The 26,256-nt window shown below is 43.0% G+C and overlaps 1 protein-coding gene across 2 annotated transcripts in view; it reads left to right on the top strand.

Moving 5' to 3' along the window:
• CPNE2 (copine 2) overlaps window positions 1–26,256 on the top strand; it is a 476,132-nt gene that overhangs the window by 70,098 nt on the left and 379,778 nt on the right. For both annotated transcript variants that reach the window (XM_033943760.1, XM_033943758.1), the window contains exon 3: window positions 23,185–23,364. In XM_033943760.1, the coding sequence (XP_033799651.1) occupies window positions 23,185–23,364 (180 nt within the window). The remainder of the gene's footprint in view (window positions 1–23,184; window positions 23,365–26,256) is intronic.

The raw sequence follows: 26,256 nt of genomic DNA, 5'->3' as shown, positions 1-26,256 counted from the left end.
CCACAACATTCTTTACCCCGAGCTCTAGAACTTCTGGATGAATTTAATCTTTATTCAGGTCTAGTGCTTAATAAGCAGAAGTCCTTGGCGCTGCCAACATCGCCTGAGGTACATCTAGGTTGGCAGGGAGACTTTCCTCTACAGTGGGCTCCATCACAGCTGACCTATTTGGGGGTGGTGATCCCTCAGGACCTGGACAGGCTGTATTCCATTAATATCTCACCTTTATTTCATCGCACACTGACCACTCTTGCTGGTTGGAAGACACTCCCCTTATCACTCTCTGGCCGAATAGCATTATATAATATGATGCTTCTACCACAATGGCTCTATATAATGCAAATGCTGCCCATTATGCTCACACCACAACACTTAGCACGACTCAACTCTCACCTTTCTGCTTATTTGTGGCAAGGAAAGCGGGCTAGGATAGCATTGTCCAAGTTGATGCTGCCAAAACACCGGGGGGGGGATGGGTTTGCTGGATATTTCCCGATTTGCCCTTGCATGCCAATTTAGACATCTACACGATTGGTTTTGTAATTCTACATGGTTCTCCCTGCCTGAGAATGAATGTTTTGAATTTAAACCTTATCATTTTAGTTACCTTTTACATGTTAGGACAGCTGCCTGATTTGCCATTACTGCATTGCACCCCTTTTTGCAGGTCATGCGTACAGCTTGGAAGAGGTTATGTAGGCTATTGAAAATCTCCTCTGAGGCAACGCCCTATCTCCCTGTGGCTGGCAACGGTGAATTTTCACCAGGATTGGACTCTGCAGTTTTCCGACGCTGGACTTCTATGGGTCTACATTACTTGTTCCAGGTGGTGCAAGATACGGGCATTCCGACCTCATTTGCTGATCTACAGATTCAGTTTCATCTTTTAATTGGGGACATGGTTTGCCTTTCGACAACTGTACCACTTACCTACAGACTTTGACCCCTGCAACATTGAGAGAGGATGTTCAATCTAGTTTACGGGAAGCACTTGATTTTATGGCCCAAGACCATGTCCCATTGAAATTTTATCATAGGTTCTTGCAAGACCTATCTGGAGAGTTGGACTTTCTTTCTCTTGCTCAGAAATGGTCTGCCGACCTTCAAGTGCCTATATCTGATGATATGCTACGAAAGGGCCTTCGTGTGGGGAACGATCCTACCCTGTCTGCGGCAGAGAAGGAGCGTAACTACAATTTTTGCTGCGAGCGTTCTATCCACCTAAGAGGGCTATGATAATGGGGATCAGCGCGTCCCCTGGTTGTGGAAAATGCTCCTATCCTATGGCATCTTTCGGACATATGTTTTGGACATGCCCCTGGTGTCTAACTTTTGGTTGACTTTGGTGTCAGTGGTGGCCAAGCTTTGGGGATGCTCGTGGAGGTTACACCCCAGTTTTCTTTTTACTTTACAAATCGTTTTCATCCACCTAAAACCGGGGTGTGCGCTTTTTATCCGAAAGACTGTACTCATGGGCAGGAAATGTATATTGACACAGTGGCTTTTACCTCAACCTCCTTCTCTTCAACAGTGGCGAGCACTTCATGTTACAACAAATGTTGTTGGAAACGAAGGGACATTGTGGACTTGACAGCAAAAAAGGGCAGGCTGTTCCGTCAATGCTGGTACCCATTTAGTATAACCTTTGCCACGAATGTTCAACAACAAATTTGTGGATGTATGATCTGACTACCACTCTGATACTGTAGGTTTTTCTTTCATTATGTTTACTTCCGCTGTTGCTGCCCGGGTGGGGGGTGGGGTGGGGAGGGGAGGGGATGCTTGGGTGGGTTGGGGATTTGGGAGAGTTTGGTTACACTCACAAAATGTTTTTGATGTCAGTATCTATGTGTTGACTTGCTGATTAATAAACATTATTTCTACAAAAATGACCCTTGCTTCCACAGGCAGCCAGTGTAGTTTTTTTGTAATATGGGCTTACATGGTTTGATTTCTTGAGGCCATGAATGAGATGGACTGCAGCATTTTAGACGATTCTCAGTCGTTTGATGGTTTTCTTGAGAGATCCCAGGTATATAATATTGCAGTAGTCTAAGGTACTTAAGATCAGGGATTGAACCAGCAGTCGAAAGGAAAAGAAATTGAAGAAGTGTTTAATGGTACGAAGTTTCCATAGAGTGAGAAAGCATTTTTTGACTTGCGCATTAGTGTGATCTTCAAACGTCAGGCTTTGGTCCAAGGTGACGCCAAGGATTTTGGTTCTAGGATTAATTGGGTAATCTGATCCATTTAGTCTCAAGGAGGTGTTCATGATCTTGTGATTGGGACTTGGCAAGAAAATCTTGGGTTTTTTTGGGATTCAGTTTTAGTTTGGAGTACAAAGTCCAATGTTCTACCTTGGTAAGGACAGATGAGATGACTTGTTCTGTCTCTTGGGTCAATGAGGTTATGGGAATAATAATTGTTATATCATCCGCATATATGTATGATTTCAGTTTTAAATCGGATAACATATTTCCCAGTGATGCCATTTAAATATTGAAAAGTGAGGTGTCCCCCAGGGCTCCCCCCTATCCCCTATTCTCTTCAACATGTATATGACCTCCCTGAAGCTCCTCAAACTATCCCCCCTTGAAACAATCTACACATATGCAGATTATATCCTTATCCTCCTCGAAACAGATTCAAACCTTACAAACCTCCAAGAGAACATCTCTTCATGCATAACGAGACTTCACACCTGGTCCCTCTCTGTACAGATGAAACTAAATGAATCAAAAACAAAATTACTCTGGCTCGGCCCAAAACTAGCACACCTGCCCACCCTCTTCACTCTACCCACAGGCCCTGCTCTGCACCTTGAATTCTCTAGCAAGGTCCTCAGCATCACCATCGACTCCTCCCTTTCCCTCAACGATCACCTGAACTCCTTGGCAAAATCTTATTACTTCAGCCTCCACATGCTGAGGAAAGTTAGATCCTATTTTCACCAAAAACATTTCACCGTCCTTGTAAAATCCATCATCCTATCCAAACTCTATTATTGTAATGCCATCTACTTGTGCCTAACAAAAAAAAGTCTCCGCAGACTCCAGCTTATCCAGAATACTGCGGCCAAGCTGATTTTTGCTAAACGCAAATCTGATCACGTCTCCCCACTACTTACCAATCTTCACTGGCTCCCAGTACTTTCCAGAATTCATTTCAAATGTTCCTGCCTAGCCTTCAAGATCATTCACGGCATCCTTCCGCCACTAATCCCTCTATCCTTCCTCGCCCAGATGCCTGCCACCACCAGATCAGCCCACAGACATAAACTATCCTTCCCCTCTCTACATGGCATCCTCCATGCAGGTAAACTGGGAAAATCCCTCCTCTCCAAAATCACGGGCCTTTGGAACAATCTCACTGTCCCGCTGCGGAACCTGGGTTCCCTCCAACTATTCCGAAAACAACTGAAAACCTGGCTTTTCCCTAGCATATAACTTTCTCTCCTTCTGTCTACATCCCCTCTTTTTATATGCTTTTGTAAACCCTTCTCCCCTCTCTTCTTATTTTTTAAGCTTTGTAAACCGTGTTGAGCTCCACTTCCGTGGAGATGATGCGGTATATAAACTTAAGGCTTAGTTTAGTTTAGAGTGGGGAGCCCTGTGACAATCCGCAGGGATTGGACCAAGCTTGAGCGTAGGTTCCTTCGCTGTAAACCTGGTAAGTATGTTTTTTTAGGAAACCCGTGAACCAATTTAGTACCTGTCCAGAAATGCCGATGGAATCAAGGCACCTAAACAGGAGGTCTTGATCAACAAGGTTGAAGGCACTGCTCAAGTTGAACTGCAGTACCAGTGCGCTTTTTCCCCGGGAAAACAAATAGAAAAGATGGTCAGTCATAGAGGCCAAAACTGTTTCACTGCTGTAATTTGTACGGAAGCCAGATTGAGAATCATGTAGAATGTTGAAATTCTCTAAATATTTCCTGAGGTCGATGTTAACCAGACCTTCCATTAGTTTAAGAAGGAATGGTATGTTGGCAATGGGTCTGTAGTTGGCCGTCAAGGAAACGGACTCCTTTGGGTTTCTGATAATAGGAGTCACAAGGATATGACTAAATTCCTCTGGGAATTTACCAGTACGCATGCATGAAGAAACCCAGTTAAAAAGTTCAGCCTTGAAGGAGATAGGAGCTGTTTTCATAATAGTCGGTGGGCAATTGTCCAATAGGCAATTGGATTTTACATATTTTGAGTAAAGCTTGAGGAAGTGGCTCCAGTCTGGATTTTCAAAGTGATTCCAGATCATGTAAACAGCTGTACCTTCTTTTTCTAAGGCAGTAAGCGTGATAGGTAAATCTATGTTTGAACCTGCAAGAGACAATCTCAATTTGTGGATATTTGTAGTAAAAAAGTCAGCTAAGATCGCCGGTTCATAGACAATTGCGCGCAAGACAATCGCGCGCGGGACCAAAATCGCGCAGACAATCGTAGCGCGAGACAACTGAGCGCAAGACAAAATGAGCGTGAAGACAACTGAGCGCAAGACAAACTGAGCGCAAGACAACTGAGCGCAAGACAATTGAGCGCAAATATTTTCATGAATGTGCACGGAGCGAGACAACTGTAGCGCAGAGACAACTGAGCGCAAGACAACTGAGCGCAAGACAACTGAGCGCAAGACAACTGAGCTCAAAAACAACTGAGCGCAAGACAACTGAGCGCAAGACAACTGAGCTCAAGACAACTGAGCGCAAGACAACTGAGCGCGAGCAACTGAGCTCAAAAACAACCTGAGCGCAAGACAACTGAGCGCAAGACAACTGAGCTCAAAAAACAACTGAGCGCAAGACAACTGAGGCGCAAGACAAACTGAGCGCAAGACAACTGAGCTCAAAAACAACTGAGCGCAAGACAACTGAGCGCAAGACAACTGAGCGCAAGTACAACTGAGCTCAAAAACAACTGAGCGCAAGACAACTGAGCGCAAGACAACTGAGCTCAATGACAACTGAGCGCAAGACAACTGAGCGCGAGCAACTGAGCCCAAAAACAACTGAGCGCAAGACAACTGAGCGCAAGACAACTGAGCTCAAAAAACAACTGAGCGCAAGACAACTGAGCTCAAAACAACTGAGCGCGAGCAACTGAGCGCGAGCAACTGAGCTCAAAACGGTTCATAGACAATTGCGCGCAAGACAATCGCGCGCGGACAAAATCGCGCAGACAATCGAGCGCGAGACAACTGACAACTGAGCGCGAGCAACTCAGCGCGAGGCAAGGCAACTTCCCTCATTATTTTGGAGACCTTAAAAATGCATTATTAATTTTGTTAGGCACATGCCTCTGCCCTGCGCTCAGCGGCCTTTGTCTTGGTGTGGTCTTGACCTGACACTGTTAAAGCAGAGATGATAGGAATGGGAGAGGGACAAGGACAGCTACATAACTCATATGGACAGGATGGTGAATTTAGTTCGTGTCATTCTCATATTGGAAAAAAGAGTTTAATAAATCAAAGTAACAGGGTGGCCAGGTTACCCAGTTCCAGGCTGCAGATTTTGGGATAGTTCCAAATTTTTTTCCCCAGGTGTTTTTGTCCCGTTACCAGGACACATTAATTGTGGACCTGTGAGACCTGTAATAGTGGAAGGTAAATGGGCATAGTGGGTGTTTGCATTGGGGTCATAATGAAATGCCCATAGTCTGATGCCTGCAGTGTCTATTCATCTGATCCATCTGTCAAATGCTAAGTTTCATTATTTCTGTTTGTCTTGCATGATATGTTTGTTGTATGAATTGTAAAAATTTGTAAAGCTGAATTAGCTTAATAAGTCGTTATATGACATAATATATGTTTTAAGTGTTTATGACGATCATTATGTCATTTTTCTTTGTTTGTTTTAAATCCGTTATTCATGTTCAAACTTACAAGTGTCATTCATGCTCTGTCGTCTTCACGCTGAGTTGTCTTCAGGGCCCAAACAGATTTCAAAGATTAAAGACAAGCTTCACTGCCCCTCCCCACCGAATAAAACCCAAACAAAACTGTCCACAATTTGTTTGCAGCTTTCTAGTTATTGATTTTATGAAGTGTTTTAATATGTTAAAAGACAATAATAAACAATTTGTTAAATGACGTTAGTCATTTAACTTCATAATGTCATTGGAGTTTGTGAGTGTAAAATAAATTCTGGAATCAATAGTTGTGTTATAATGTTTTTATTTCTGAGTAACTGTATTATTGAAGAAAGCATAATACAGTGAACATATAGAATGGATAACATAGATCTCCCAGGGCAAAGTTAAATGCAAAGTAAGTATTATTGAACACAAGTAAACATGATGTGAACAGCAAATAATAACATTGAATGATAAAGATTATTATAAGAATATTGAAATTGAAAAGATTTGAATTGGTCTAAAAATAGGATGATGATGAGGGCGAAAGCATATAAATTCACAGAAAGAAAAGTATTCTGTATGCTTGAGATTCAGTGTTTGAACTGGAGGGATGTAAAAGGCTATGAACTTTAAAAGATCATATATAGAGAAACATACATAAATTTAGTCCAGATAGAGTATGTTTTGTGCAATGCTAAAGTATTGTTTCCCCATCAAGCACAGGAACATTTTGAAAAATGGACATAGTGTGGAGAAAACTGACTCTTTGGCTCTCATTCAGTCAGTGTGTGTGTGTCTGTGTGCAGTGTGAGCCACAATTGTGGTGAGGGTACTTAGAATAACTGAGTACTTTGCAAAAATGTCATAGATTCACAGAGAAGATGGCTTCCTATTATGGATTTTGTGTGCCAAAACACAAGTTCTCCAAGCCGTGAAGTACTCTGATTAACTGAGTACATGTCGCTCAATGCTAAACTGCTATTCCCCATCAAGAGGAAAGTTAGAAATATAGGTGAAATGGACTGGGCCTGGGCCAAACTGGGCGCACCTGTTCAATGCTAGTGTTTTGACACTGCACTCAGGATAGTACTTAGATTAACTGAGTACTTTGCAAAAATGTCATAGATACACAGAGAAGATGACTTCCTATTATGGATTTTGTGTGCAGAAACACAAATTGTCCAAGCGTGAAGTACTCTGATTAACTGAGTACATGTCGCTCAATGCTAAACTGCTATTCCCCATCAAGAGGAAAGTTAGAAATATAGGTTGAAATGGACTGGGCCTGGGCCAAACTGGCTGCACCTGTTCAATGCTAGTGTTTGACACTGCACTCAGGAAGTACTTAGATTAACTGAGTACTTTGCAAAAATGTCATAGATACACAGAGAAGATGACTTCCTATTATGGATTTTGTGTGCAGAAACACAAATTGTCCAAGCGTGAAGTACTCTGATTAACTGAGTACATGTCGCTCAATGCTAAACTGCTATTCCCCATCAAGAGGAAAGTTAGAAATATAGGTGAAATCGATTGGGTCTGGGGGAAACTGGCGCACCTGTTCAATGCTAGTGCTTTGACACAGCACTCAGGAAGTACGTATTAAATACATGCTATTACGTCAGGAGACCAGTGCCCCTGTTTTATTGATGGTAAGTAGTTCAGGATTTAAAGCAAACTAAATGTGCATCTCCTTACAAGAGGCATACAGGGAGATGGGTGACTAAAATTATGTCAGGTGTACACCTTATACATCTATCACATTTTGTGTGCACGAAAGGAAAGATGTTAACATATCACCTCAATGCATTCATCTAATTTATACTTAAAGGATTAAGCATGATAAGTGTTATACTCTATTAAGAACATCTCTAAACAAGATAAGGTGTCAATCATGTAGCATTACAAATTCTACCTAGTTGACACAGCCATGTAAATTAACACTTATGTTTGATAAGGTTTTGCATTTATTCCAGTACGCAGTTGTCCTTTATTTTCAATAAGTTGTATATTAAAATGTATTTTTTAAAAGTATCATAGATATGATGTCAGATTTTTTCTGATCATCGAAGGAGAGCTGGCAAGCCAAGTCCAGATGTGGGAGCTGAGACGGTAGGAGGCAGGCGAGTCATGATGCTGGAGACATGAATTGTGAAGTTGTAGTCACCACTGCTGCGACACAGGAGGCTGGAGGGCAAAGAAAACACTGTGGTAAGGGAGAGAGAGGGAGGGAGGAAGGGAGGGAGAGAGTGAGAGAGAGATAGAGAGACACTCACAGGAGGACTGAAGATCCCACGAGACGGTAGGAGGCAGGCGAGTCATGATGCTGGAGGACATGAATTGTGAAGTTGTAGTCACCACTGCTGCGACACAGGAGGCTGGAGGGCAAAGAAAACACTGTGGTAAGGGAGAGAGAGGGAGGGAGGAAGGGAGGGGAGAGAGTGATGAGAGAGATAGAGAGACACTCACAGGAGGACTGAAGATCCCACGAGACGGTAGGAGGCAGGCGAGTCATGATGCTGGAGACATGAATTGTGAAGTTGTAGTCACCACTGCCTGCGACACAGGAGGCTGGAGGGCAAAGAAAACACTGTGGTAAGGGAGAGAGAGGGAGGGGAGGAAGGGAGGGAGAGAGTGAGAGAGAGATAGAGAGACACTCACAGGAGGACATGAAGATCCCACGAGACGGTAGGAGGCAGGCGAGTCATGATGCTGGAGACATGAATTGTGAAGTTGTAGTCACCACTGCTGCGACACAGGAGGCTGGAAGGCAAAGAAAACACTGTGGTAAGGGAGAGAGAGGGAGGGAGGAAGGGAGGGAGAGAGTGAGAGGAGAGATAGAGAGACACTCACAGGAGGACTGAAGATCCCACGAGACGGTAGGAGGCAGGCGAGTCATGATGCTGGAGACATGAATTGTGAAGTTGTAGTCACCACTGCTGCGACACAGGAGGCTGGAGGGCAAAGAAAACACTGTGGTAAGGGAGAGAGAGGGAGGGAGGAAGGGAGGGAGAGAGTGAGAGAGAGATAGAGAGACACTCACAGGAGGACTGAAGATCCCACGAGACGGTAGGAGGCAGGCGAGTCATGATGCTGGAGACATGAATTGTGAAGTTGTAGTCACCACTGCTGCGACACAGGAGGCTGGAGGGCAAAGAAAACACTGTGGTAAGGGAGAGAGAGGGAGGGAGGAAGGGAGGGAGAGAGTGAGAGAGAGATAGAGAGACACTCACAGGAGGACTGAAGATCCCACGAGACGGTAGGAGGCAGGCGAGTCATGATGCTGGAGACATGAATTGTGAAGTTGTAGTCACCACTGCTGCGACACAGGAGGCTGGAGGGCAAAGAAAACACTGTGGTAAGGGAGAGAGAGGGAGGGAGGAAGGGAGGGAGAGAGTGAGAGAGAGATAGAGAGACACTCACAGGAGGACTGAAGATCCCACGAGACGGTAGGAGGCAGGCGAGTCATGATGCTGGAGACTGTGGGTGGAGTGGGGTGGGTATGGTGTGAATGGATGTGAAGGGGTGGGAGTGTGGAGGGGGGTGGATGGAAAGGGAGGGAAGAAGGAGAGGGAGTTGTTTTTATACTTTTTTTTGTATTTTTTCTGGGAGGGCGAAGGGCAGGAGGGGGAGGGAGTGAGGCAGAGGGGGAAGAAGGGGAGGGAGTTGTTTTTATACTTTTTTTGTATTTTTTCTGGGAGGGCGAAGGGCAGGAGGGGGGGGGGAGTGAGGCAGGGGGGGAAGAAGGGGAGGGAGTTGTTTTTATACTTTTTTTGTATTTTTTCTGGGAGGGCGAAGGGCAGGAGGGGGAGGGAGTGAGGCAGGGGGGGAAGAAGGGGAGGGAGTTGTTTTTATACTTTTTTTGTATTTTTTCTGGGAGGGCGAAGGGCAGGAGGGGGAGGGAGTGAGGCAGGGGGGGAAGAAGGGGAGGGAGTTGTTTTTATACTTTTTTTGTATTTTTTCTGGGAGGGCGAAGGGCAGGAGGGGGAGGGAGTGAGGCAGGGGGGGAAGAAGGGGAGGGAGTTGTTTTTATACTTTTTTTGTATTTTTTCTGGGAGGGCGAAGGGCAGGAGGGGGAGGGAGTGAGGCAGGGGGGGAAGAAGGGGAGGGAGTTGTTTTTATACTTTTTTTGTATTTTTTTCTGGGAGGGCGAAGGGCAGGAGGGGGAGGGAGTGAGGCAGGGGGGGAAGAAGGGGAGGGAGTTGTTTTTATACTTTTTTTGTATTTTTTCTGGGAGGGCGAAGGGCAGGAGGGGGAGGGAGTGAGGCAGGGGGGGAAGAAGGGGAGGGAGTTGTTTTTATACTTTTTTTGTATTTTTTCTGGGAGGGCGAAGGGCAGGAGGGGGAGGGAGTGAGGCAGGGGGGGAAGAAGGGGAGGGAGTTGTTTTTATACTTTTTTTGTATTTTTTTCTGGGAGGGCGAAGGGCAGGAGGGGGAGGGAGTGAGGCAGGGGGGGAAGAAGGGGAGGGAGTTGTTTTTATACTTTTTTTGTATTTTTTCTGGGAGGGCGAAGGGCAGGAGGGGGAGGGAGTGAGGCAGGGGGGGAAGAAGGGGATGGGAGGAGTGGTGACAAGAGGGTGCAGCTCCCTCGTTAACAGTGGAGCCATTCACGGGGGTGGGAGGGGTACCGCGAAGTGCTTCTAGCAAGACCTGCAGTGCCCCTGTCACGTGACGAATGTGTCGAACGGATTCTTCAGCACAGTCGTTCATGTGCTCCACCCCTGCTAAGATGGTAACCACCGCCGTGTAAATGTCCTCCACTGTTACAGAACTGGGCGGAGGATCTGTGTTTGTGGCAGCGTGAGCCACAATAGTGGTCGCTGCAACAGGGGTGGTGGCCGTTTGCAGGGTTGGTCCCACAATCTCTGGTTGAGGGTCGGAGGGGGGCAAAACAGGTGGAACAACGGTTGGGGCTTTGAATGGGGAGTGGGGATGTTGACAAAGGCGGCGAAGAGGAGGGGGATGCCAATATATCTGTAATGAAAAAGAGCATGAAAAGCAGGTGGACATTGAAAAGACAATTATGTACAGTGGAAGCATCTATGAGACAAACTTGGTTGTTTTTGTTACATATGAACAAACCTAAGCATTTTATATTATATTATTAAAATTCAAGTGATGTCTTAAATCATAAATGTGTTTATTAATTGTACACTTGATGTACGTTGTAAAAATGAATAAAAGCTTTTACAGTACAAAAATTACGAATAAAAATATCATAACACTTACCGGACTGGACAGAGAGGTCGCTAAATCTGTCCAGGATGGGGGTTGAGGCAGTACTCATTGAGGTACGTGGGAGGGCTGGGGGAGAGGTGATGACAGAGGGTCGAATTTCAGGGAAAAGTTTAAGGCAGAACTTGGGTTTAGGGGGTGGGAGGGAGGGGGAACAGGGCATTGGGAATGAAGGGGCAGGGCAGGGTTTGGGGCGTTTTTTTAGGGGGATCCTAGAGGGTGGTCTAGGGCGTCGGTGGGGGGAAGTTGGATGAGACTGGGCGGAGGTGGAAGGGGGTTGGGACGTTGGATGGGACTGGGCGGAGGTGGAAGGGGGTTGGGACGTTGGATGGGACTGGGCGGAGGTGGAAGGGGGTTGGGACGTTGGATGGGAGTGGGCGGAGGTGGAAGGGGGTTGGGACGTTGGATGGGACTGGGCGGAGGTGGAAGGGGATTGGGAGGTGGGGCGTCTGCGGGGGATAAGGAACGGCCGGTCAGGGATAGGGGTGTCTTCCTCCTCCTCCTCCTCCTCCTCCTCCTCCTCCCTCTTCCTGATCCTCCTCCTCCTCTTCCTCCTCACTCGCATCTGAAGACATAAATGCATGTAGTGTCAGAAGTATATGAAAAACTGTTAATGTTTAAAATGTTTGTCTGCGCGCGATTGTCTTTCGAGTTTTTGACCTGTCAATGTTTAAAATATATGATACCTGCAAAAGAAAATGGTACCCAATGCCTTTATAAAACTATAAACCGTGAGCACACTCGGTTTTTTAAAAAATCTTTATTCATTTTAAATGACACATCATGTGTACAAGAATCAAAACATTAAAATGAAATACATCACATGTCAATCAAGTACCTCCCTTCCCAACCCACTTCCCCACTCTTACTTTTCCCAATATGAATGATAATAGTATAATTTAGACACCCTCCCAACAATAAGACAGTGTATCTTTAAATAGAAAATAGTGTATATTCATTACAGTAAGATGTTAATGTCTCCCTTTTTTTATTGTTACTGTTCTTTCCATTTTGATAATGTGACATAATGAATTGTACCCAAAACTAGATACTTTAAAATTATTACTTATATGTTGAATGGTGACTCCTGTGCTGATATTTTCCTTTTTTTTTTTCTCATGCACTTACCCAATAATATTGCATCATTACATCATGATACAATCCTCAAATTAACATATTCAGATACTAGTGTTGCTGGCATAAGAGTTTTTACCTCATGCCAACAAGTTTTTTTTAGATATTTATTACTTTTAAAATCTATAACTCCATCCAATTATGCTTCCAATTAATATCCATCATCACATTATACATAATCTTAATACCATACCTCAACCTTCTCGCTCTTTTAACATGCGGGAAAACTAAGCGCAAGACGGGGTTTGTCCTTAAAAATCCGCGTTTCCGTGCCCCTTTTCAGGTCCCTGCCCCCTGACAGGGCTGGATGAGAAGGTTCATAGACAACGGCGCGAAAGACGGAAAGCCAATTTAAGGCAAGGCGCGCCGCCGAACCGCAACAAATTACAGTTTTTAGGGGCTCCGATGGGGGGTTTTGTTCGGGAACCCCCTTCTGTTTACTTAATAGACATCGCGCCGGCGTTATCGGGGGTTTGGGGGTCGTAACCCTCCACATTATAGTAAAGTGGGGGGTTCTCCCCCCTCGCCCTCCGTCGGAGCCCTAAAAACGGTCATTTAGAGCGGCGCGGCTTGCGCGCAATCGTCTATGAACCCGTCGGAGCCCTAAAAACAGTAATTTAGAAAGGCGCGGCGTCGCGCGCTGCGCTCAATAGGGTGGGCACGCCTTTGACCCGGCGCGCCGGCGCGCTTTTGACCCGGCACCGTATGGGAATTTAACTCTGACGGATCCTAGCATGGGGAAGGGAAAGCATTAGGATCCTTCAGAGTTAAATTATCATACAACTCTGTCAGAGCCAGAGACTAAATGTGGCAGGGACCCGAAAAGTGGCGCAGAACGCGGATTTTTAAGGACCTGTGCATTTAGATACGGGACCAAATCGCGGTTCATAGACAATTGCGCGTAAATATAAACTGGTTTCATAGACAATTGCGCGCAAGACAAGATTTTAAGGACCTGTGCGTTTAGATACGGGACCAAATCGCCGGGTTCATAGACAATACGGGACCAAATCGCGGTTCATAGACAATTGCGCGTAATATCACTGGTTCATAGACAATTGCGCGCAATACAAGAACTGAAAATGTAAATATCAACATACCTATATAACTTGAGGATCAATTGCGCTGAGTTTTATGATCGCGATTGTCTTGCGCGCAATTGTCTATGAACCATACCCCCCCTCCCTTTTCTTGCGCGTGAAGCGTAAATATAAACATACCTGTAAATGAAGAAATGTGGACGTTCGCTCTCACCAGAGGCGAGATAAATCCGCGCAAGACAAATATTCGTTATAGATCAAGTACCAGCAAAACCAGATCTTTACCTATAACGGACACGGTCAGGCAGCGAAAGGAAGGCGGGAAAGGAAGGAGGACATATATAATGTAGAAACGTATCCATAGTAACGAAAATGCATTCACGTGACTTGTATTTAAATGCTGTTCGGAGAATATATATCATGAGATAACGTAACCATGGTAACGAAAATGCATTCACGTGATTTATGTTGAAAACGCAAAGAGTCAACGTTGACGTGATGACGTGTTCGGAGAATATATATCATGAGATAACGTAACCATGGTAACGAAAATGCATTTCACGTGATTTATGTTGAAAACGCAAAGAGTCAACGTTGACGTGATGACGTGTTCACGTGCTGTACGTGCGCGTGTCCTCCGATGGTCAAGCGGCCTCTAGTGGCGCGCTCAGTTGTCTTGCGCTGAGTTGTCTTGCGCTGACTTGTCTTGCGCTGAATTGTCTTGCGCGGAGTTGTCGCTGCGCTGAATTGTCTTGCGCGGAGTTGTCGCTGCGCTGAATTGTCTTGCGCGCAATTGTCTTTGCGCTTATTTGTCCTGCGCGCGATTGTCTGCGCGCGATTGTCTTGCGCATTTTTTGACCTGTCACCAAGATCGCCGCAGGGGGTAGAGAGTCTGTATTGGAGGGCTTGTGGAATTCAATATCAAACAAAGAATTGACTATTTTGAAAAGTTTGTGACTTCTTATGTTCTTATGTTGTTCCTTGGTTTCATTTTAAGTTGTCTTTTAATCCAGCATAATACAAGATTGCATAAGAGATGGTCCGACCAGGTTTCACCTTTGAGACTTATACTGGGTGAAACGAATCTGGTCCGTTTCTTGGTCTCGAAACCGCCCTGCCCACACCCTGTCACCTGGGTACGGATATCCGGAGGCATTCTCCTTAGAGAGAAAAGATACGCAGACAGTGTCCTAAAGAGATTGCCTGTTTTATTATCAGTGTACATTTATATATCTTTTTACTTGAGTCAGTGGTAACCATCATAGGAAAAGGGGGTTGGACAAGCGAGGGGAGGGGGTGCGTGAGCAGAATATGTACTTCATTGTTTAAATCTAAAGGTGTTAAAAGCTTCCCTTATCACTCTCAACCGGTACATGGCAGTGGGGGGTCGAACCTCTATTGTCTCAAACAACTAACTTCATTAGCAAGATTAAATGACCTTTTCCCAAACCATCAAGAGAGTAAACACGAACATTCTGCGTTTGAGTACCTCCAGCACAGACAGAGACAAAAGACATAAGATATGTGTGTCCTTTCAATCCCCTCTTACGTCATGAAAATGACATCATAAATGCACAGCATGAGCGTGGAGGGAGAGATATTCTAGATATGTCTTTTGAGGAGGGGTTTTAGGAGCTGTAAGATGAGTCAAACAGTGCAGGAACAGTCTAAAAATTACATAAGCAACAAGAGTGCAGATAATAATAAAGATCATAACAATAAGAAGGTCTTTCACCCAGCCCTGCATCTAACTAAAATACAGATCCCAAAGATTAGATAAACCAGAATTACGTTTAAGCTCAGCAGAGAGGTCTTCTAATTTTTTAATGGCCATAGTAACCTTACCCGTGGGACCTGTATTGTCAGGAATAAAGGTGCAACAGGATAAAGTACTGGGGAGAATTTTACAGACACCCCACTTCTCTGCAAGGATCATATCCAGGGCCATGCGATTTTGGAAAGCCGTCTGAGAAGTGGGGCCTAACTGATCAGCAATACCTTGCAAGGCATCCCTAGAGTAATTCACAAAGCGTTGCTGATTATAATAAATGTAATTAATCCAATCAACATTCTTATTGATAGTAATAAGAGGAATAAGGGACTCAAACCCAGCCTTAACCTGGTCTCGGGCCTTGAATTCATCTGGGACTCCTCTTGGGACCCCTGTCTCATCTATGTATACGCTGGCCTATCCACTGGCTGGGTAGTTTAACACGGAGCCGAAGGTCTCCACAGAGCCAGTAAATATCACCTAAAGCGAAAATCTGATGCTGCAACAGTGAAGCACACCTATGATTCCAAAAAGGAACACTAGGCTGTAGTTAAATGTAATTTCCAGTATGCCTCTGACAATAGTTTCTGATTAATCTTAGTTATCTGTGCACCTGGACCCATTGTCCTAAGCACCCTCTTAATGAGACATTAACACCTTTTAGCTAATCATGATTTAATCAGGACTATTTCTGCATTCCCATGCCAGAGTCAGATTGATATAATTTCCCATAGGCCTTGGCTGACATTAGTTATGCCAACTGAAAATGCTGAATGCTAGCAACAGCTATGCTGACGTCTCCCATTGTTTGTTTATTTTTATTCTTTGAAATGAAGACAAGCTTGTGGTACCCTTCTATAAACAGCCAGTCTGCATTTCGCAATATGCTTACCTCCAACATTTTAGTAGCACGTCCCCTGTCCTGCAGAATCTCCAAGCTATGAAGATAAACAGTTCCCATTATGAGTTCAAACCTCTGTCTTAGGTTGTACACCATCATCTGGGCGGGGATCCCAGTATGCTTATATCTTACCCGTCGTTGAGCGAATGAACGGTGCATAAGGGATGCAGGAAACTTTTCTCAGGAGGCTCAGGCATAAAGGTACAAAGATGTCATGAGAGAGTATGCAAGTATGAGGTAATTATGTCTGACCCTGGCATGCAATGCAATATGCCAGATTAAAACCACATTAGAACCAAATTAGCAAGTGTCAGAGAAGATACTGGAAATTCATGTCTAACTGCCTTAAAAGCTAGAAGGAACCTTGTGAGAAAAGAAATATACACGTGTTTCACTCTACAGCAAAGGAGAATCATAACAATACATAGCAAAATTTGTAGAATAGTTAAGATAATGATAGGGTGAATTAAAACATTAAATACGTGGTTTGCAGTGGGTGAATACTCAAAGAAAAGTTCCCAAACTGAGACATGAGCATCTCAGAACAAATTTTCTACAGTTTGTGCAATCTGTCCATCTTCAAAAGTGATAGTATGATTCACTTCTTTGGAGGTTTTCTTAAGTTGTTCAGTAAAGTTCAGCAGCTTGTGGAATGTCTCGTTCCCCATACCAAGAGGTAGTGGATGCACAGCATATGAAATAAAGTCTGGAATGTCCATATAATCATTAGAGGTGTGGAGTAGGTTAAATAGGTGGAACTGTACAGCAAAGCATTCCAACGAACAGGAAACATTGTGTACAGCATGTGTGAGAAGGTAGAGATGTCTTTGCAGTCAGGGTGCAGGAAAATGAATTAGTCCAGCAGGAACCGACAGTCTCTTTAAACTGGTGAGATGCACACTTGGGATGAAATGATATTTGCACAGGATCTGTCAGTCACTGGAAACTGGTGGTGTTCACCCTTGGGATTAAATGATGTCTGTGCATACAGGGAGGGATACACCGGCTTGAAAGAGTCCAGATATCATTCAGCAGCTGTACTTCAGTGTGATCCAAATAAGAGATAGAAAGTGAGAGAAACCATGTTGCCTGTACTGAATGTAGAGAGAGAGAGAGAGAGAGAGAAACCAGGTTGCCTGTACTGAATGTGGCAACATGTGACAATATTAATGCATTTACTTGTTAAAGTTATGGCAAAAGAGAGACAATATTCAGGTACTTAAGGTTCTTAATCAGACATTCCAAAAAGATATGTTTTTGTGTGCTGCATATACTTATTATGGTACTTCAGAGAGACCATAATTCTGTACTGAATGTATTTAAAAAAAATTATGTCAGAAATGTGTACTGAATGGTTCATATCTAGTGAGCACCATAGAATAAATACTGTATAGATATAGAGTAAAACCTTTTCTTAAAAATATAACCCCTAACTAAGCTACATTTAGCATATGCAAACTATAGGTAAAAAGAACATTGCGCAATGGGCTAGTAAAAAGTGGGAAAAGAGCTAGCTCTAGAAATGGCCAATGTTATGTATCCTGGGGTACCCCCTAAACTAAATCAAGTGGACAAAACACAGACTACATGGCACAGATAAAACATAAAACACAATATTTTTCCATCTGTCAAGTGTGCAGGGCTGAATTTAACTCTGCAAATAAACACATTGTTATAGAGAACCAAAATAAAGATGAACACATGAGTAATACAAATAACCATCTCATATTCAGAAAAGCTAATGTCTCTTTGGATCGTCTTTATCTCTGCAGTGACAAAGAGGATCCCTGGAAAACACCAGAAATATCCTTGTGCCAAAACTGGGATGGCTATGTATATATCCGAACTGCTGCTAAGAAAGAGAAAAAAAAACACATTTTAATTTAGCAACATCCTAATTTCAGCTAAAACAATAGGAAGTAATTTTTTCCAATTCACAAATGTGTCAGCTGTGGCTTTCCAGATTTTGTCTTTAATAGTCCTGTTCATGCATTCGACAATACCGGAACTCTGTGGGTGATATGGGAGATGAAATTTCCACTCAATGCGGAGTGCGATAGCTAAATCTTTGCATACTCTGGCAGTGAAAGCAGGACCATTATCTGAGTTGATGTGTGTGGGACATCCCCACCTAGGGATGATTTTGCAAAGTAAAATGTTCACCATAGTCTGAGCAGTTTCATTTGTAGTGGGAAAAAACTTCAGGCCATCGGGAGAACATGTCAATAATAACAATGGCAACTGGTATACAGGGTTTCCCCTCTTTACACCAAAGTCCGTTCGAAGGGCGGCTTTGGGCACCAGCCAGATGGGCATTGATTAAGTCAGTGACCAGGGTCCCCGCAATTAAAACATCCAGTAGTTCTGGATAGATTATTACCACATGAAACTCGCGACCCCTTCTTCCGCGAGGAGCGGACAGACGCGGTCCCCAGGTGGGTAGCCGGCCCTGATAATGCAGGATTTCCCGAGGCTTAGAGATCTCAAAGCAACCTGCGGCTTCTCTTTTTTTTTTTCATTAATTTATTCTGAAATTCTGCACGAGAACTAGTGGGCCATTCTGAAATCATTTGTTTGACCAGAATCTGCAAAGGAGATCGGAGGTTAGAAAGGAAAGTCTGAATAAGTAGGGAATCCATATTTGCATGGGCACTAAGACCTACCTCTTGGGTCCAGGTTTCATTAAACCTCTTCAACACCTATCAAGCTCTGTCTGCAATCCTGATCGAATCACATTGGATTCCTGTTACTCATCGCATTACCTTTAAAATCCTACTTTTAGTTTTTAAAACACTGTCTTTGAACGAACCCCAATTCATTAATAACTGTTTATTCCCCATAATATATCACGTTCTTTAAGGTCCATTAATCAAAAACTCTTAACAATTCCATCACTGAATGTTATTGGAACTCGTTGTCATGATATCTTCTCTGTAATGGCCCCACAATTATGGAACACCTTACCTCAGCATTTAAGAGAAGAAAATGACCTAAACCATTTTAAAGGCAATCTGAAGAGCTTCCTTTTTAAAGACGCCTTTAATTTACTTATTCCCCATTCCTATTGTTTTCACCATTCATGTCTTCTTTTGTGCTTTATTAATACAACTAGTTCTACCCTTTTTTCCTTATGTATCTGTTAATTTGTATGTCAATGTCAAACTCATGTAATTTACTATAAATAAGCTTATGTGTACACCTTTTGTTTTTATTTGTAAATCGCTTAGCAAATTAAATTAAGCTATTCAATAAGTTAAAAATAAACTTGAAACTTGAATCTCACAAATTTCCATATTTTTCTTGCTCTATCTGTAAAACTGATTCTGGCCCCCGTATCAATTAAAGTTAATTTATCCTGACCCTCTATGGTTAGACAAAGAAGTTCCTCTACGTTTAAAAGTTTCAGAAATCATATTCGTTCTATCCACATTTATTTCTGAATATACATTAACATTTTATAACATTTCCAATATTCTTTTATCATTCTTAAAACTTATTTCAGACAATTTGTCTATGTATCAAAGAAGCTGCTGAAAAGTTCTCAGCCTGCCTGTCAGCTGCCTCACGCCACCCACAAACAGTGCTGAAAACTAGTCAGCCAGCCCGTCACCACAACAAAGGAGAAGGAGGACGAGAAGGAGGAGCCGCCCTCCCCCTCTCCCTGCCAAAGACTGCCACAGAATCAGAATCAGATCTCTGACTCCAACCCAACCACCTCATTCCAAGCACTACAAATTCATTCATACCACACATTCACAACTTGGTTCACTCATATTTAATGCATGCCATATCCTAGCTTGGGATACTTCTTCCCAGCCAGCCCAAGGCACATCTGGTATCAACCAACACCACGATGCTAGGAGCGGGAAAACTTTGCACAAAGAAAAGCAGAGACAGAGAAGAAACAAAGAACCCAAAATGGAGTCCATGCACCTCCTGATTTCCTTTATGATCTAGCCTAACAACAAAGCACACAAAAAGAACATCACTATACTTTCCCTTATATTAATCTGCAGTGTGTTTTTCTGGCTTTGACTGCATCCATATTCGGATTTTTCTTTACCATTTCCTCGTACGCTTCTATTGGGCATGGCCCCAACTAACACACATGCCTGCATCCAACCAGAGCCACCCAGAATCACACGAAAAACCAGCCCCCCCTGTAGAAAAACTCCACAAAACACTGCACCATCACGTTCCGACGTCCACTCCACCACCGTCCCGCAAACACCACCCCCCACTGGCCACAAGCCACCACTCCTCACCCTATGCACTAACACTGTTTCGTAAATACTAATTGATGCAATTAACTGTTGCAATCCCTTAATTAAATACTCTTATTCATTCGCTAGTCATTTCATGTCTAGGCTATAGCAATGCATTAAATAAAGGCATCACTAAGAAAGAAAGATAATGCCTCCAAATTATTCAAAATACTGCCATTAAAATCATTTCAACTTAAAAGCTCGAAAATTTGATCATGTCACACTTTTAATTAACTCCCATTGGCTTCCCAAAGAGTCGAATTACTTATAAAATAATGTTACTGATACATAAAGCCATAGCTTCCGGTCTACCTGATTTCATCAACAGGTTATTAATCCCCCATAACCTCCATCGCACATTACATTCTTCTTATCAAAATCTGTTATCCATTCCCTCTTTAAGACACATTGAACATAAGAACATAAGCAGTGCCTCCGCTGGGTCAGACCACAGGTCCATCCTGCCCAGCAGTCCGCTCCTGCGGCGGCCCGAACAGGTCACCATCTTTTCTACAAAGTGCTAGATTATTTATTTTTTGTTCCCTACCTTTTGTTTTGATCCTTCTCCCTCTCTTTTTCATTACACAAATGTATTTCTACCCTTTTTCATTTTGTTTCGATAAGTTAATGTTCATCTATGTGTCTGTCTGTTTTAATAATTATAATTTGTTTTTTTAATGTATGCCTTTCTACTCTTTGTTTTTATATATTATGTAAAACCGCTCTGAACCTTGACAAGGCGCTATATCAAATCCCCAAACAAACCTGAAACCTAAAACGGAATTTTTTCTTTCCGGAAACACAGCACAAGAAACGGCAGAAGTTTCCTTCTTCGGCAAAAGGCTAGCAGCTGAAGAAGGAACTCAAGACATGAGTCAGAGTCAAACTATTGTATGTTTGAGAGGGAGACAAGAAACAGTTCTTGTGTACAAGCTGCAAAGAAAAAATATTAAACTGAATACAGCTATCAAAATTCAGGACCGGTGACACAGAGAGATGTTATCTGGAGGGAGAGTGTCACACACACGGGCAACATAAGCTTTACAAGTCTCATCTGTCTAGGAGGGGGAGAATCCCAAGTGCCTTTATGACCCATAACAATATCACAATGCAGGAATTTTTGCAATAATAAAAACAATATAACAATGCAGAAATTTTCACTTACCTTACCTTATAAGCGAGGTACATTAATAATTTACAATATAATCTTATACTCTATAAAATCTTATCTAAGCGATAGAAGAGAAAAGCGCATGCAAAGAGTGGTACAGACGACAGAGTGGGCAGGCGTTTCTATAAATCCACAATAGAGAGACTTCCCAAAAGTCTTCACTTAATTTCATTCTTCCCGAAAGAATGGCAGCTGCTTATTTTCGCGGTGGGAGCTTCCCGAAAACTCCACATTAATCTTGTTCTTCCCAAAAGAACAGTAACCGTGGCGTGAGTTTCCCAAAAACCCACAATATAAATAAAGGGTTGGAACAGGACGCCAATACCAGTGAGTATTAAAGAACAGAATTCAAAATTCAGAAATACTCACAAGATATTGGTAATGTCCAGCCCATCCCGGATGACGAGCCCCCAAATTGAAACGAATCTGGTCCGTTTCTTGGTCCCGAAACCGCCCTGCCCACACCCTGTCGCCTGGGTACGGATATCCGGAGGCATTCTCCTTAGAGAGAAAAGATACGCAGACAGTGTCCTAAAGAGATTGCCTGTTTTATTATCAGTGTACATCCATTTATATATCTTTTTACATGGGTCAGTGGTAACCATCACAGGAAAAGGGTGTTGGACAAGAGAGGGGAGGGGGTGCGTGAGCAGGATATGTACTTCATTGTTTAAATCTAAAGGTGTTAAAAGCTTTCCTTATCACTCTCAACCGGTACATGGCAGTGGGGGGTCGAATCTCTATTGTCTCAAACAACTAACTTCATTAGCAAGATTAAATGACCTTTTCCCAAACCATCAAGAGAGTAAACACGAACATTCTGCGTTTTAGTACCTCCAGCACAGACAGAGACAAAAGACATAAGATATGTGTGTCCTTTCACTGGGGGGTCACTGGGGCATTAAAAAAGAATGTGATCAGATCTAAGTGGTGGGTTTTAGTCGGGGATGGTTTGGTAAACCCTAATGATGTAAGGAAGGAAAGTAGGTCAGTTACTTTGGAATTGTCTGCCTGTTCGAGGTGTAAATTAACATCCCTGGTTATAAAGTTGTTGGCACCAGCTACCGAGTTTGCAAGGAGGAATTCGTAGATTCCTCTTTTGCTAGATGCCATTTGTTGGGGAGAATGTAAAATATTGTGAGGATCAAGTTGTCTTTGCAATCCTCTTTAGATATTTTACAGGTGAGAATTTCCAGGTCAGTAGTCGGTTTGGAGTCTAACACTTGGAACTTTAAGTGGTCTCTGAAAATTATTGCTAAACCACCTCCTCTTTTTGAGTTTCTTGATAAAGGGATAATTTTGTAGTTTGAAGGTAATATATCACCTATGATGATATCCTGATCAGAGATTAACCATGTTTAAGTTAGAGGAGGCTGTTTCTCTTGTCACTACTGTCAGGGTCTGTGCAGGTTCCAGGATCACTCTGTAGCGATCCGTGCAGTGAGTTAGGGGCGTGTCCACGATCGTTCCCATTTGCATGCAGGCCTTTTGTGAATTCGTCGGCCTGCATGCAATCGGGAACGGATCGGAGACACAATCGAGGTTTAGTTAATCTAGCCCTTTGTTTCTGAAGTTATGTTATATACAGTATTCGGGTCACTGGTATTAAACCCAAGACATGTATTTATCTCGGTTCATTGTTGCAGTAGTCCTTGTCTCACCGCGTCTGGGTAGGTAGAACCAACATTTCAGCCATCATGCTGTGGCTTTCTTCAGAGTGTTTGGGATGCAGGGAATGTTATCTAGAGAATCTAGGTATGTCTATTGTGTGTTGATCCCAAATACTAAAAATCAGATTCTTTTTTTTTTTTTTTTTCAGATTGACAGAACAGAAACAACAGTAAACAACTTGAATCCTGCATTTGCCAAGAAGTTTATCATAAATTATCACTTTGAAGAAGTGCAGAAATTAAAATTTGCTGTGTTTGATCAGGACAAGTCAAGTATGCAGCTTTATGAACATGACTTCCTAGGGGAATTTGCCTGCACTCTTGGGACGGTGAGTTCCTTAGTGGTTCAAATAACTTGGAGCTTGTGATTAAAGTCTCTCAAATGTTGAAATAATTATAGGGTACGGTAGGTAATATTTATAATGAGAGAAATTTTTTTTTTTAAAAAAATGTATCAATTTTATACAATATTTCCAAGCATAACATCTTGTACAGTAAGATTGTAATTAGGAACTTCAGAAAAGAAAAAGAAAACCACAATAGGAGAAATACTAACATATTCTCCTTACAATTAAGCAATCTATAGTCCACAATTATTATGATCCAAGACTTAAGTACATAAGTAGTCGCCTCCACCGGGGCAGACCAGAGGTCCATCCAGCCCAGCGGTCCGCTCACGCGGCGGCCCATCAGGTCAAAAGAGTGACAATAACAAGCAAGGAAAATCAATTTAATCTTAAAGAAAATCTAAGTGACTGAAAATTAAGCATGTGTTTCAGTTGTTACTTCCATTATTTCACCTTTCTCAAGACGTTTCAAAGCTACAAACTATGGTAGGTGCGTCGGATCAAAGAAGACATATTTATCTGAACCATAATGAACAATACATTTACAGGGAAATCTAAGAAAAAATTTCCCCCCCACTGAAATTACTCCAGATTTTAATAACAAGAACTGTTTCTCCATTTTTTAGTCTCTTTGGTGACATCTGGAAAACTCTGTACTTTCTGACCTAGAAACTCTTTAATTCTATTTTTAAAGAACATCTTCATTATCCAGTTCTTATCTGGCGCCAATGCAAGTCACCAACAATGTTGCTGGTATAGCCAATTCACTTATTGAAGTTTCCAATAGTGTAGTAACATCCAATTGTGGTTCCTGTTGTCCCTCATTAGTCAATTGCTGGTCCAATTTTCTGACAGGTAAGTAGAATACTTGTGTGAATGGTGGAATTAGTTCCTCTGAAACTGAAAAAATCTCCAGGAAATATTTCTTTAACATTTCCCTGGGGGACATAGAAGGAACCCTAGGAAAATTTAGGAACCACAAGTTATTGGCACGATGGCCATTTCCAATCATTTCCAGTTTCCACCTAATGTTAATACTATCTTTAATCACAATTTCTTGTACTTGTTTAACCCCTGTTATTTCAGCTTCATTTATTTGAGACATGGTTTTCACTGAGGTCATTTCTAATTGTAATGCATTCAGTTCTTGTTCCTGTGTATCAATTTTCATTTCCAGCACTTTAATTTGTGGATTCAAGGAGTTTCCCAGTTTAACAACTAAGTCCCAGAGAGACTTCATTGTGATTTCAGAGGGTTTTTCAACCGTGAAAGAAGAAATCTCACCTCCCAAGTTTGTAGTTTTCAGGTCTTGTTGTACCTCCCTCTTACTCGATGTTCCAGCCGCAGTATCACTCTCCAGACTCAAAAAGTCTTTCGGTATATCTGTACCATAGCTCACAGATGAACAAGCCTCCTGGGTTACAGGCACTGCTTCATTGGACGCGCCTGGTTCCCGTGGCGAGCTGGTACACTGTGGTTGAGGGGGAGTGTCTCTTGCTTCAGGGCTCAGCGTGACCTCTAGCCCAGGGATTCTTGCAGCGTCACTCTGTGCCGCCGAGTCCTGCGGGCAATTCCTTGATGTTGAGGACTCTTTCTGAAGGCAGTTCAAGAGCTGCTTGATGGTGAGAGGAGGAGGATTTTCAGAGCGCCGCGAGGCTGCAGCGGCACTTTTCCCTCTCCTCTTAGGCATGAGAGAACACTTGGACAGAGCTGAGAAAATACAATAAGGTAAAAGTTCCGATTTCTACCGAGTGCTTGAGAGATGCTTCCCGACATTCAGCCACTCGTGGCCATCTTGGATCATGATTGTCAAGAAAAATTAATTTAACAATTTGCAAGCATTGGTCCAGCCTGCTGCAACTGAATCCAGTGTATAGTAAGTTAATTTTTATTTTTTTAATATTGCATTAGCAGAATCTTTCATGGTTGGACGTGTAGAAGGCAAAAGGGGGCATTTCTCTCCTCCTTGATCTCTGTGAGCCACTTCCTGAAAAGATTGCTGCTGTTTCTCTTTATCCAAAAGCTAGCATCTCTCCTCCCCTCCCTCTGTTTGTACAGATCATAAGCTCTTTCTCACTCAATTACCCTCTTCCCATTCCCCTGTCTACTTTAATTTTTTTTCTAGTATTCTCTTTGCTGATGTGAAGTTTGCTAGTGACTGCAGTGATGAGCATATGCTGCCTGCAACCTGTTCAAATCCAATCCTATGACTCAACTTTCAGGGACAGCTCAGAGGGAAAGCTTAGCAGGCCATAGGCAACTTTGCTGCTGCTGGGAACTAGAGCTGCCCGATTCAGGAAAAAAATTTCAATTTGATTCAACCTATTGAATCGATTTTTTGATTTGATTCAATTTTCCTGCCCAATTGGGTGTTTTTTATTTATTTATTTATTTTTTCAAACATACTGGTGTGTTTATTTTATAGCCTTTTCACCCCTTTTATAGCCTCTTTACCCCTTTTGCCCTCTCCTACCCACACTGGCGCTGTGGTGTAAACAAAATAAATCCAGCTCATGTTCGCAGTCTAACACCAGCTCTGGCAGGATACACATTTCAAGTCTGACATATTGTAATCACAAAACAGAAAATAAAATCATTTTTCCTACTTTTGTTGTCTGATGATTTCATGAGTCTCTGGTTGCACTTCCTTCTGACTGTGCATCCAATCTCCTTTTCTCTCTCTCTCTCTCTACCTCCCTCCCTGCTGTGCCGAAGCATGCCTACCCACCATCGTTTCCTCCTCCTCTCCCCCTGGTCTGCTGCTTGCCGCAATTCCAGGAAGATGGGCCAGCATGCAGTGATGCACGCTGCCGGCCCACAATCCTTCCCCAGACGTCAATTGTGACGTCAGAGAGAAAGTCCGGGACAGTCAAG

This window comes from Geotrypetes seraphini, chromosome 4 (assembly GCF_902459505.1).
Source record: "Geotrypetes seraphini chromosome 4, aGeoSer1.1, whole genome shotgun sequence".
NCBI lineage: Eukaryota > Metazoa > Chordata > Amphibia > Gymnophiona > Dermophiidae > Geotrypetes > Geotrypetes seraphini.
Note: the sequence above shows the minus strand (reverse complement) of the source record. Positions and strands in the feature narration are given on the sequence as shown.